Genomic DNA, 12,497 nt, shown 5'->3' with positions numbered 1-12,497 from the left:
TTACCGATGACGGAATGATGGAGATTTTAATTGTAGAAAATCTCTCTACCGGAGATATTTTCTCAAATCAATGTATTTGTATTTTCCGGAAATCGTAATGGTTATAATAAATTGGTGACAGAACTTCGCGTCGTCCGATCAGTAATCATACTTGTGACTGAAAAATTGGACTTCCGTCTCGCGCTATCTGATTTTGGGTTCACTCGTATGATTATGGACCGCATTGGACCTCACTCGATCCTATCACTGATGATAAATTGGATAAAGAAACGCTCTCGCTTCAGAGGGTCGGTGGAAGAGTGTTCAGAGATCTAAGTTGCGCTTAAAAATTGTTGCACCCATGAAACAGTGAAAATAGTTCACGTGCGTAAGAAGGGTCGGTTGTAATTGTACAACATTTAGTCCGGTCTCAAGGTCTTCATTCAGCAGATCGATGTCACCCGTTATGTACCGATTAATACGAAGCCTCAACATCCCCCGCGGGCAACCCACGGGTATTTGACCGTTTCCCATTCCCGGGTGGTGGGGAATCTGAACCTTGTTTGGCTGAGGTGGGAAGTTTGAACCGGAAGTGTCAAGTCTCTCCATCGGAACACAAGTGTTATATCTTTAAACACGGAGGTGTTTGAACGAACGAATACTTCTCAAAATTTGAAGAAGCATCTTTGAAGCCGGAGAAGAGGAGAAAAACCGTCCCAAAAACCCAACAAATTACTCAAGACAACACACCGAAAACCAAATTTGCGTGAGTTTTATTTAACTGTCTGTCAACAATGCTCGCCCTAGCAACCAACGGTTGCGGATTGCAGTATTTTTGAAACATTCCGAGTTGGCATGACAGTCTGGCTTTTAACAGGTAATGTGATAAGTCTCAAAACCCACCTACAGTCCTGGAGAATATTGGATCACAGACCTCTAAACAAGACAAAAAGCAACATTTAGGCCCAACGAAATAAAATTTTAAAAGTGAACTGAAAAGAGTAGAGGGTCATAAATTAAACTTAGAAAGCGGGAAAACTGATGCTAATTTACCCGCAACGCAATGAGCTGAAACATGCCAGACGAAGTGCGTCGATGATATATCAAACCCAAATAAGCCTATTAGTTGTTTTGTATTACAGGTAATTTTTTCCTTTTTTTGCATTCCAAAGCTAAGTAGTCAGCGTCATTTCGTTTCAGAACAAACAAATCTGTCTTGCTCTATAAAGAAAAAATGCCCGTGTCGATGACGAGGGAACAGCCTTTGCTTGGAAACGTGGACTTCAGTCTACGAGCATGTTTGATGTAATGTCCCAGTCTTGTGATCATAATATTAACTTCGCCAAGCCTTAATTCGCCTTCGGTTCTGGTAAAGAATTAGTCCTGCAAGTTAATTCATTGCCATCCGAAATTCGACCGAATGGAATCACTAAGGAACCTATTGATAACGAAGACTTTGAGTAAACTTAGTTTGGCGGCAGTTACCGTGTGGTCTGGATTCGAAGTTGTTTTGTTTTCAATCTTCGCAGGCATCGAAGGCGGTGAGTCTTCACGTTTCCGCTGTAATATTAGTAATACGAATGACAACGCGGACTTCATCAAAGAGAAGTGCTTTGGTGAATACGAACAGAAATACATCAAACTCCCCGTCTGTGGCCTCGTCATCATTAACTTCATAGTCATCGCAATCATTCCTGTTATATACTCTCAGTGCGTCAAATCGAGAATCCATGAGCTCGAGACACGCGACGCAGATGCCGCAGCACCGGGACAACAAGGAAGTCAAACCACGAAACGGCTTTTCATCCGCTACTGTTCTCATCTGGCCTTAGAACTTGCCCTAGCGATCTTTTTCATCGTCTTGCAAACCGAAATCGCTTATCCCGGTAACTTTCCCTCGAACTTTCGGTGTTATCTAACTAAAGAACGAACTCAATCACCATTATCAGCATCAGACTTCAAACCGACAAGCAGTAGTGTTTACGAATGTTACAGTTCATTAGCACACAAAATAACTTTTTGGAGTTATTTTTTAACTTTTGTTGATGGATCGTTTGCTCTTGTCACTTTTATTGAAATTGTCTGGATTTTGTCTCGGGCAAAGAACGGTTCACACTTCATGCAAGACTGTCATTTTTATGATGATCATCTGCTATCCAACCGTGACCCCATTGGCGTTCCGTTATTAGAAATATCCCAGCAGGCGCGAAACAAACTGCAAGTGGACTTAAAGAGCTTGAAGGACGATGTAATAAAAGGCACGAAACAACTTACAGATCTGAAACAACCTATTCGACCTAATCCAGGTGAAGGCCCATGTCCCAAAGATCTGGAGATCGATCAAATTTTTGTAAACTTAGTTATACATGAAGGCCGAGCAAAAGATTATTTTCCAGAAGGTAGATGCAAGCAACCCAAAGTGTTTCCAATACCTAGGGCGGATCAGCATGACGGTGAAATATGCGTAGAAAATATCATTGATGGCCGGCACAAGAATATTCTTGTGGTCGGTTGTCCAGGCATTGGTAAAACAATCCTTTCCACAAAGCTGCTTCGAGTCGCGGCGTTTGATGTGCTTAAGGACGGAAACTTTGATGTTGCTTTCCTTATAAAATTCAAGCGATTCAACTCGGTAAAGAACCTCAACCTTCGCGAACTCTTTACTGGCTCAGAAACAGTAAAGAATCTGAATGATGACGTGTGGAAGTACATTATCCAAAACCCATCCAAAGTTCTATTAATTTTTGATGGAGTAGATGAGTTTTCTGCCAAAGAAGACATCTGCCAAGATGACTCGGGATACAAAGACATTGAGGAAGAGAAGATGCCTCTCCAATGTCTTTACTACAAAATAGCGTCGAGGAAACTTCTCCCTGGTGCCACAGTTATCACGACATCAAGACCAACTGCTGTGTCATGTGTAAGACAGCTGAATTTCGATAAAATTGTTGAAATTCTTGGATTTTCTTCTGAAGAAGTTGCAAATTATGTGAAGAAGTTTACCGAGGGAAGTAACGATCACGTTTCAATATGGCAACACCTTCGTACAAATATCAATCTCTTCACCTTTTGCTATATTCCTGTCCATTGCTTCATCATTTGTTCCTGCTTGTCACAACTGCATTCTAATGGTTGCAATTTCCCCACTAAGCTGACCGAGATATATAGTTTGGCCCTAAAGATTTCCTTCTTTAGACACAATGATGAATATCGCCAGTCTAAGGGCTCCGATGATCAGTTTATTTTAACAAGATACTGCGAATTGCCCTCCCAAGTTCAGAGTATTTTTAATAAATTGGGAAAGATCGCCCTTCTCGGACTTGAAGAGGGCAGACTGACCTTTTCAGCTAAAGAAGTTGAAGGAGTAGAAGACTGTGGATTGCTCCATCGTCTACCTGACCTGAATAGCCCAACTCCTATCGACGCAGGTGAAGCTCAGTTCTGTTTCCTGCACCTAACAGTACAAGAATTTCTTGCCGCTAAGCATGTGGTAGATACCATGAAGAACACTGAAGGATTGCGGAAATTTGTTTCAGATAAAATCAACCAAAGTGCTTGGCAAGTAGTGATGCAGTTTGTGGCTGGACTGTTAGACCCCGATGCTGCTGGAGAAATGTCAGCAGTGAAAATGTTTACAGAACTTCTTCCCATGGACACAAGTAAGACGAATGAAAAGGAACTCATGAGTGTTGCTTGGAACTATGCAGTTGAAGAGCCAATTACATTGATCTGTTGGCCAACTGATGGAGACAAAGATTTAGCCTTGCGCATATGCAACTGCTTGTATGATCACCAATTAGAGCAGCAATCTGCTGTGACAAGCAAAATTGAGGAAATTGGTTTTAATGCAGTGGATTTTAGTGGTTGTGATTTAGCACCTGTTGACTGTGCAGCTTTAGTGCATTTCCTTAAAAACGCTGGAACAATCTTTTTAACATTAGAACGTAATGAAATAAGTTGGTTGGGTTGTATGGAGATTCAAAAGTGGGTTGATCAAAGTGACAGCAGTGAGTGTGGTTTCAAGTTAGGTAGTTTGAATTTGTCTCGCAACGAAATAGGGTGTAAGGGAGCGCAACAACTGGGTAACGCACTTAAACACCAAAATTGTACACTAACAAAGTTACAACTCTCTTATAACAGAATAGATGAAAAAGGAGCAAAAACAATATGTGATGCACTGAAAGAAAATAGCTGTAAACTAACCACGCTGGATCTTAAAGGTAACAACATAGGAGACAAAGGAGCTAAATATTTAGCTATCGCACTTAAAAATGAACATTGTAAACTCACGGAGTTACACCTTTATGGTAACGATATAGGAGACAACGGAGCAGCACTCCTTAGTGATGCTCTTAGAAACGAAAATTGTAGACTGACTCTGCTAGACATTGGCGATTGCAAAATCAGAAACAAGGGATTGTTGAGTCTGAGAGATGCACTTGAACATGTAAATTGTAAACTGACCGTGTTGCGTCTTCCCCGTAACAAAGCCAAAATCACAGGGGCAACATATGTTTCTCATGCATTAGAAGATGTAAATTGTAAACTAACTGAATTGGAATTTGCAGGTAACGATTTAGGGGACGATGGAGTAGGTCACCTAAGTAGAGCACTTAAAGTTGCAAATTGTAAACTAACTGTGTTGGGCCTTAGTGGTAACAGCATAGAACTCTATGGGGCACAACACCTTTGCGATGCACTAAAAGATGGAAATTGTAAACTCACCGTGTTGGACCTTGGTAGGAACAATATTGGAGAGTATGGGGCAGCATGTTTGGCTGATACACTTAAAAATGTGTCATGTGAGCTAATTAAGTTAGACCTTGCTTTTAACAATGTAGGAGAAAGAGGAGCGGCACACCTAGCTGATGCACTTCAATCGGTAGAATGCAAACTCACTGAGTTGAACCTTAAGGCTAATGGTATTGGAGATAAGGGTGCAGAGCACCTGACTGATGCCCTTAAAGAAAGAAACTGTCAACTCACCGTGTTGATCCTTGAAAGAAACAATGTAAAGGACCAAGGAGCAGCATACATAAGTGAAGCACTTAAAAACGTGAATTGTAAACTTATTGAACTGAATCTTTCTGCCAACAACATAGGAGATGAGGGAGCAGAAAAGCTACTTGAAGCATTTAAAAATGAGAATCGCACACTCACTGAGTATAATGTCGAAGGAAACAATATACGCGAAGAACAACTCGCACGTCTATGGAATGCCTTCTACAAAAGTTGTGCATAACATTTCAGCCTAAAACGGTTCCTTAGTGCAAACTTTTTGGTCAGTGTATTTCGCTTACTTCTAGCTGAAAAAGGAAATAAAGGAAACGATTGTTGAAAGTTTTAATTTTTGTGTGTTTTCTGCTTCATAAACTCGAATTTCCCGCTACCTTGAATACTAAGCCACTTCCCTTGAAGTACAACTATCAGTTATCGGTTTTTCGGTGTCAGATCTGATTGGCTAAAAGTATGCAGCTAATTCTTGCCGGCAAAAGCCTCGTTACGTCAAACCTACAAGCAATATTTTTCACAAACGTAGAAGTGAATTAATCTTAACGACACAAGAAGTCGAAGGACTAGAAGACTGTGGATTGCTCCATCGTTTACCTGACCTAACTGGCCCAGCCCCTCTTGACCTAAGTGAAACTCAATTCTGTTTCATGCTCCTTACTGTTCGAGAATTCCTAGTTGCTAAGCATGTGATCGATACCATGAAGGAAACCCAAGAATTGCAGGAATTTTTGCTGATCATATTCGCCAAAGCGCTTGAAAACTGGTGATTCAATGTGTGGCCGGAGCCCCGGTGAGGCTCAAGAAATGCGTAGCATCGATGTTTTTACCAAGCTTCAACATTGACTTGTTGGCAAGTTTACGATGAAGACAAAGAAGTAGCCATGACCTTGAGCAAGTGTTTGTAGGAGCTAAATTTAAAGCATCAATCTGTTATAGCAAACAGAATTGAAGAAACTGATTTTGATGCAGTCACTTTTACTGCCTGCGGGCTGACACCCGTTAACAAGAATCTGCAATTGGAAGGAAACGACATTGGTAACTGGGTTGTAGAGAGACTCAAAAGTGGATTGTTTAAAGTGAAGGAGATTGGAAATAGAGGAGCTTGGTTCTCATTAGGATTAAAATGAAAATAAAGGAACAGCATATCTGCGCGATACATATAAAGATGTAAACTGTAAAACTCGAAGTCTGGCACCTGATCGAGAACGTTGTAGGAGACGAAGGAGTAGCACACTTGAGCGATGCAACTGTAAAGTCACGATATCATTTAACCTTGCCGAGAACAATATAGAGAAAAAGGGATTCGCACACCTGAGTGATGCACTTAAAGATGTTAACTGTAAACGCACGATACAAGACCTTGTTAAGAGCAATTTAGGAAACAAAGGAGTAGAAAACTTTGTGTGCTCAATGGAGGAAACAAAGGCGTTAAACACCTGAGTGGTGCTCTTCAAAATGCCAATTATACCTCATAATAATCGTCTAATTGACAGCGGAGCAACACACCTGAGTGATGCACTTAAACATGGCAATTGGAAACTCACCACGTTATTCAAAAGTAATGATCGTCTTATTGACAGCAAGGTTGCACACCTGAGTGACGCACTTAATGATGGCTATTGTAAACTTGCCCTGTTATACCTCAGTAATAACCGTCTAATTGATAGCGGCACTGCACACCTGAGTGATGCACTTAAACATGACAATTGTAAACTCAAAGTATTATACCTCATTAATAATCGTCTAGTTGACAGCGGGGCTGCACACCTGAGTAATGAACTTAAACATGGCAACTGCAAACTCGCTCTGTTTACCTCAGTAATAATCGTCTAATTGACAGCGGAGCAGCACATCTAAGTGATGCACTTAAACATAGCAATTGAAATCTCGCTATGTTATACCTCAGTAATAATTGTCTGATTGTCAGCGGAGCAGCACACTTGATCGAGTGATGTACTTAAACATGGCAATTATAAACTTGCCATGTTATACCACAGTAATAATCGTCTGATTTACGTCGGGGCCGCACACCTAATTGATGCACTTAAACATGGCAACTGTAAACTCGCGGTGTTATACCTCAGTGATAATCGTCTAACTGACAGCAGGGCGGCACACCTGAGGGGTGCGCTTATTTAAATAAGGCGTAGTTGTTGTTTAACCAAACCACGTTCTAATCTATGTTTTATTTAGCCGAAATTTTTATCTGAACATTTATATTTGTGTAACAGTGTCAAGAAGACCGAAAGCTAATCGTGGAAATAACCTTTATTGAATTAAATCAACTTTCCTAAAGAGATTACCCGAGGTAACAACCAGCCCATTGAGTTGAACCTCCAAATAACATCATGTTAGTGACAAGGGAGAAAATGCTTGAATGATGCACTTTAAGAAAGAAACGTATGCGCCAAAAAAAAAAAGAAGAAAAAAAAAAACGTGTTAAACAGCGAGTCACCATTTTATTATTTATTGCGTCAACACTGATCACGCGAGAAGCGCGAGAAGTTATCTATATTGACGATGCGCATTCAAACACCAAAGGATAAATTATAATAGCCTCTTGAGCAATAATTTAAAAGACTACAGCGCTGTAACATTTTTTATAGGCAAGTGTAAGCGTTTGTCTTTGCCATCTCCTCAGGGAAGTAGAATGCTGGGCGGCGCACTTCAGACTTTGACCTTTGCCTTTTAGGGGTCGATTTGGCAGCATCTGGCTCGACCAGGGAATGAACTGACATTGACTGAAAAGAAAAGAAGGTCACAAGTCATCAAGGCCCGATTGTTCGAAGATTGGATAACGGTACCCACTGGATAAAACTGTATACAGTGAATGACGCACTACGTTTTGCTATCACTCATCAGTCGAGGAGCAATTTATCCTCTTGATAGCGTTATCCGATCTTTATAGAACTGGGCTCAGATTTGAAAATTTCAGTGACTCGCATGAGTGTATTTACTTGAAATCAGGTTGTGTCACCTAAAAAGAACCTGAAAAAGGTTATGTGCTTTGTATGCCGTTGAAGGACCTCGCCTAGAGCGGACCTTAGGAGTACATCGTTTTTCAATTTCCTTTCGGTTTCGTAACTTTACATTTTTAAACGTATCGTCTTCCTCTACTTAAATGGGATGACCAGGTATCATCTACTCCCAAAACTGTTCTTCAGAAATTTAAATGAATAAAGGGGATAAGTTTCTAAAACAACTGTGGTGCTGCGTCAGTAGGGGGAGGGGAGGGGTAAACAAGGGTAATCTGAGTTGATAATGAAAAGTGGCCACTGCACAGAGTTTCTAAAGCTAACGTTTCGAGCGTAAGCCCTTTGTCAGAGCGAATACCCAAGGCTAACGCTTGAAACGCCAACTTTGAAACTCTTTACGATAGCCATTTCGCATTATCAACTCTGTTGATAACACCAAATTATCTCGTAATAACCCTCACCGACATGACACCAAAGTTTCTCTAGAAACTTGCCCCCTTTCCTCTGAATATTAATTGAATCTGGGTGGAAAAGACATCCTTAAAAACCTGTCGACATTTCCTTGCTCCAAGCCCTTTTTTGCGGACAATACACAAAACTATACCCTTTTATAGGACCAATTTGTAAAGTCTATACACAACTTCAAACTGAACGATCGAACGCGTCAAAGTTTGTTTCCATGTGCAAACAACGATCACGCAAGAAGTATCAGAATTTAATTCCCTAAAAACCAATGCGCATATTCTCCATATTCTTCGATCTACATTTCCCATGGTCTTCACAAGGAGAAGTTACTTAAAAATCGAGAGCTTTTTCAGGTTAATGATCATTTTCCAAGTTCCCATGAGCCTTAAGTTTGATTCAGCAGTGATGCCATAGAGAGACATAAGATGCTAGCCACCCTGAATGTTTAAATGGTTAAAGATGCGCAGTTAGATACTAAAGGATGAAGTCCGTAGAAAATACTAAAAAAAAATAACCAACCAAGGTTTCTAGAGTTCTAGAAAACACTACATTTTTGCTAGTATTACCCAAGCTATAGCTCCATGTAAGTCTCGTACCCAGACTTCTCACGACCAAGAGGTTGTTAGCTCCCTTCAGTTACAGTTACAAGGTAGGATCTAGGTACGAGATTAGCAACATGCTTGATATATACACTCAGCTTTCTCAAGTGACATTACTCACCACGTGATCCTGAAGATGCTGTATGATGTCATTCCTGTTATTCAGTTCAGCTTGCAAATTACTCTTTTCACCCAACAGAGTGTCACGTTCCAACTGCACTGCGTCACGCTCACACCGCAATCGGTCACATTCGTGCCTCAAACTGTCACGCTCTTGTCGCAAATTCTCCATTTCCTGTGGTTGTAGGAAAAGGTCGAGACGAGTAAGCCAACTTAAAGGTAGTCGCTGTACATGTGATCTCCTTTTCCACCTCTTATCAACGTAGCCTCTATTAGAAGCGACTGAGCTGAGCCCTTCTTTGATTCATTTCCCAGAAGGTTTATTTTAGATACCCTTTGTACTTAACGGCACAACGCACTGCAAAGTGATCATTTATCAGCGACGCTTAAGAAAGGAATCGAACTTGAAGGGTTGTTATAAAAAAGAAGCGGTTTTTGCCAAATGTCATCCTCAAATGTATTATGCATGCATTCATCTCGCGAGAGCTTTAATGAAGATACACGATCCACAGTCGCTTGCTAAGAACCGATTAAAAAATTTACATTCGTAGAGTAAATTTCAAATATTCTTACCTTCTTTAACGCCTGATAATCTTTTTCTGAAGCTGTAACTTTCTCCACATTCTAACCCCGAAGAACAAGATGTAACTATCAGACATTACACAAAATAAAAACTACAAGAAATATCTAGGAACTAGAATTCAAGGGCCCAATGTAGGTTTCTAAAGTAAGTCCCCCCCCCACTGAATGACAACGTTTGCGGAAGTAAAACAGACTCGAACGTATAAACGAAAATTATACAACAATATCAAAATTGAAGGTCACATGATTAGTCCAAAATTCCTTGTTTCTGCTTTACAATGCTCTGTGATTGGTTTGGAAAACTCGCGACATACTCTTCACGAATCATTTGCAGAGCTAAAACTGATGAATACCAGTCATCATCTGGGTTGTATAGGCTTACTTAGAGTCCTTGTAGTTCCTTTAAACCGTGAGTTTTATTTTTCAAGGCAACTAAGGAGCACTGCTTCACAACTAATCTTTGCAATTGCGATCAAGGACTGCTTTAATATGGAGTCCATTTGCTTCGAATATGAGATCTTGAAAACGTACTGCCTTTAGAATTGATTTTCAATCTTAATAATGAAACGCAGTGGCAAAATGTGTTACCTCATTGGACTCTAATGTGTGTTTCCGAGAAAATGGGCGGTATTCTTTTCCCTAAAAGAGCCCCAGTTGAGAAGAAGATCGAGCTGGCGTGACGTGTGACGAACTGGCGTGACGCGCGCTAATCCGTAAGTTCGCAGACAAATGACGTAGACGACAATAGCTTGTGCGATTGGCAGTGCTTTTAGTTAGAGTTTCATTTTAAGGATTTTGTACGGGCAAGTTTGCAATCACGTTAACGAGTGGTGGATTTTATGGCCGACTTTTTTTTATGACCGCATACGAACAGCCTCTCAGTCCCTCAGAGGTAAAAATACCGGAAAATTGTCAGGGAAACTTGAACAAACCCTTACGGGGGCTTACCTACGATGGAAACAGGGCTAAGCTATTGCTGTATTGGACACTATTTCCAACCTGGATGCATTTTTATGACGCACATTATCATTCTTTTATTTCATGCCCAAAAATTTGTGTGAGGAAACAAAATTAACGCCATATACTGCCTTTAGGATTACAATTATGGCCTAAAGTCGTTAAATTTTGGCGAAACGCATCGTTAGCTATTGAAGGAAGTACAGCTCAGGGTGGAGGTTACTCGCCTGGACGACTAAGCAAGTGCGGAAGCGAATTCTAAGTATCCCATCATGCAAAGCGTGTCAACACATGGATTAAGATAACAATGTGCACTGGCGTAAAAGTGACATAAATGAAAGCAAAGTAAACCCGACTGCTTACCAAAAGATGTAACATGCTTGAGCAAGAAAACTTCCTGTTCGGGCCATAATGATTCTCGAGACTCATTCCTTTTGTTGACACGAGATTTAAAATGCTTGCTTACTTTTCTTCAATGGAGTCAAATCTTAAATAGCTTTGAATCCTTCTCCATTCTTATTGTTTTCTGTTAATTGGAATTTTATTCCATTCGCTCAGCAGAAGAGCAAATAATTGAAAATTAAAATAATTAATTAATTGCAAGAAATTAAACCGATCAATGCTAAGTTTCATTTGGGGTTACCTTGGAAACAATTTAGGTTAAAATTACCTAGGGGAATTATCTGTGAAACGTAAGATGGTTTGCCCTGTTCAGTTTTTTATATTTATTAGCGAATAGAGTCATTTCTTGTGAAGGTTAAACACCCTCAACTTGAAGAAGGCTCTGAGTATAAATTCCACCAAGAAGAAAACGATAGAAGATGCATTAATAAACTGAAATGGGACATAGATTGCTGGAGTTCAAATGACGCGGCATTTAATCAAACCGTTGCTTATCCCTTGTAAACAATAAACTGAAGTACGATACTACAAATTAAAAGATATTTACCTGGTCTTGCATCTCTTCACGACTTTTTCGTCCAGATCGTCTTGTGCAATCATTTCTACTGTCTGGAACCTGAAGGTGCGATTGAGAGAAACTTGCTCGAAGACTTCTCATCTCCCCCTTTTCTTCCTCATTTTGTTCGGACCCAGTGAAAGATCGCGATCTTAAGCGATATTCGATGAATCTTTTCACAGGCGGCGTTGAGATTACCAAGCCCTCGGGACTTGCGGAAAGCTTTGACTGACTTGAGATCGGAGACAGCACCAAAACTTGCGGTTCAGATGCACTTCTTCCATGGACTTCGGGTCTTTTAAGGTTCGTCATTGATCGGGTGTTTTCGGGTGGGGTGTGACACTCTTCTGTAGGAGAAGAGTCATTTGAAATCGGTTCCCTCGCTTTGCGAAATCTTTCCCTTGCATTATGCAATCTTTTATACTGTTGATCTGTTACGCTTGAAATTCGTTGTCTTTCGCTGGAATCCTCGCTCGATCGCCAGGAATTAGATCTAGATGACGACCGAGATGAATCCACTTCGAAAACCCCACCACTTCCACTGCTACTCGCCACGCTGGAAAAACTGCTCTCACGACTAACAGAATTCGATGCGCCTAATTCGACACTGCTGAAACTGCTCTCCCGGCTCACTGAAGTTCCAAAACTTGATTCTCTCGTTGATTTGTCAATCTTTAAATTAATGGGCATCGTTTCGGTTCGTTTACGCAAACTGTTTTTGCTCATATCATTAAAAGATGCTCAAACTTAATTCAGCTTATAACGCGTAGCATGTCTTCGCCTCAAGTAAGTTGTAAACAAAGAATAATCGGTGCTACGTGCAAATATCATTTGCGTTTAGTCGTTTTA

General features: G+C 40.6%; 2 protein-coding genes across 2 annotated transcripts; one reads left to right on the top strand and one right to left on the bottom strand.

The window, feature by feature from the left end:
- Positions 1 to 1,189: 1,189 nt before the first annotated feature.
- LOC131790182 (protein NLRC3-like) lies at positions 1,190 to 5,278 on the top strand. The gene has a single exon (XM_059107367.2). It carries the CDS (start codon positions 1,400 to 1,402, stop codon positions 5,219 to 5,221), a length of 3,822 nt encoding a protein of 1,273 aa, XP_058963350.2. The 5' UTR covers positions 1,190 to 1,399; the 3' UTR covers positions 5,222 to 5,278.
- A 1,964-nt stretch (positions 5,279 to 7,242) lies between these two features.
- On the bottom strand, positions 7,243 to 12,480 carry LOC131790171 (serine/arginine-rich splicing factor 4). The gene is made up of 4 exons (XM_059107356.2): positions 11,640 to 12,480; positions 9,725 to 9,775; positions 9,153 to 9,326; positions 7,243 to 7,733 (listed from the first exon to the last, which is right to left on the bottom strand). Exons 1-4 carry the CDS (start codon positions 12,372 to 12,374, stop codon positions 7,593 to 7,595), a joined length of 1,101 nt encoding a protein of 366 aa, XP_058963339.2. The 5' UTR covers positions 12,375 to 12,480; the 3' UTR covers positions 7,243 to 7,592.
- Between the last annotated feature and the right edge of the window lie 17 nt (positions 12,481 to 12,497).

This window comes from Pocillopora verrucosa, chromosome 13 (genome assembly GCF_036669915.1).
Source record: "Pocillopora verrucosa isolate sample1 chromosome 13, ASM3666991v2, whole genome shotgun sequence".
Classification (NCBI taxonomy): Eukaryota; Metazoa; Cnidaria; class Anthozoa; order Scleractinia; family Pocilloporidae; genus Pocillopora; species Pocillopora verrucosa.
This window is presented reverse-complemented; position numbering and strand designations above follow the sequence as displayed.

What these genes read in the sequence shown, in the direction of transcription:
- LOC131790182 (XM_059107367.2), top strand. Translation starts at nt 1,400, where the DNA reads ATGGAATCACTAAGGAACCTATTGATAACGAAGACTTTGAGTAAACTT.
- LOC131790171 (XM_059107356.2), bottom strand. Translation starts at nt 12,374, where the DNA reads ATGAGCAAAAACAGTTTGCGTAAACGAACCGAAACGATGCCCATTAAT. An exon ending in GTGAAGAGATGCAAGACCAG is followed by an intron (nt 9,776 to 11,639) that starts GTAAATATCTTT and finishes CTTCGGGGTTAG; the next exon opens with AATGTGGAGAAAGTTACAGC. An exon ending in AGCATCTTCAGGATCACGTG is followed by an intron (nt 7,734 to 9,152) that starts GTGAGTAATGTC and finishes TTTTCTTTTCAG; the next exon opens with TCAATGTCAGTTCATTCCCT.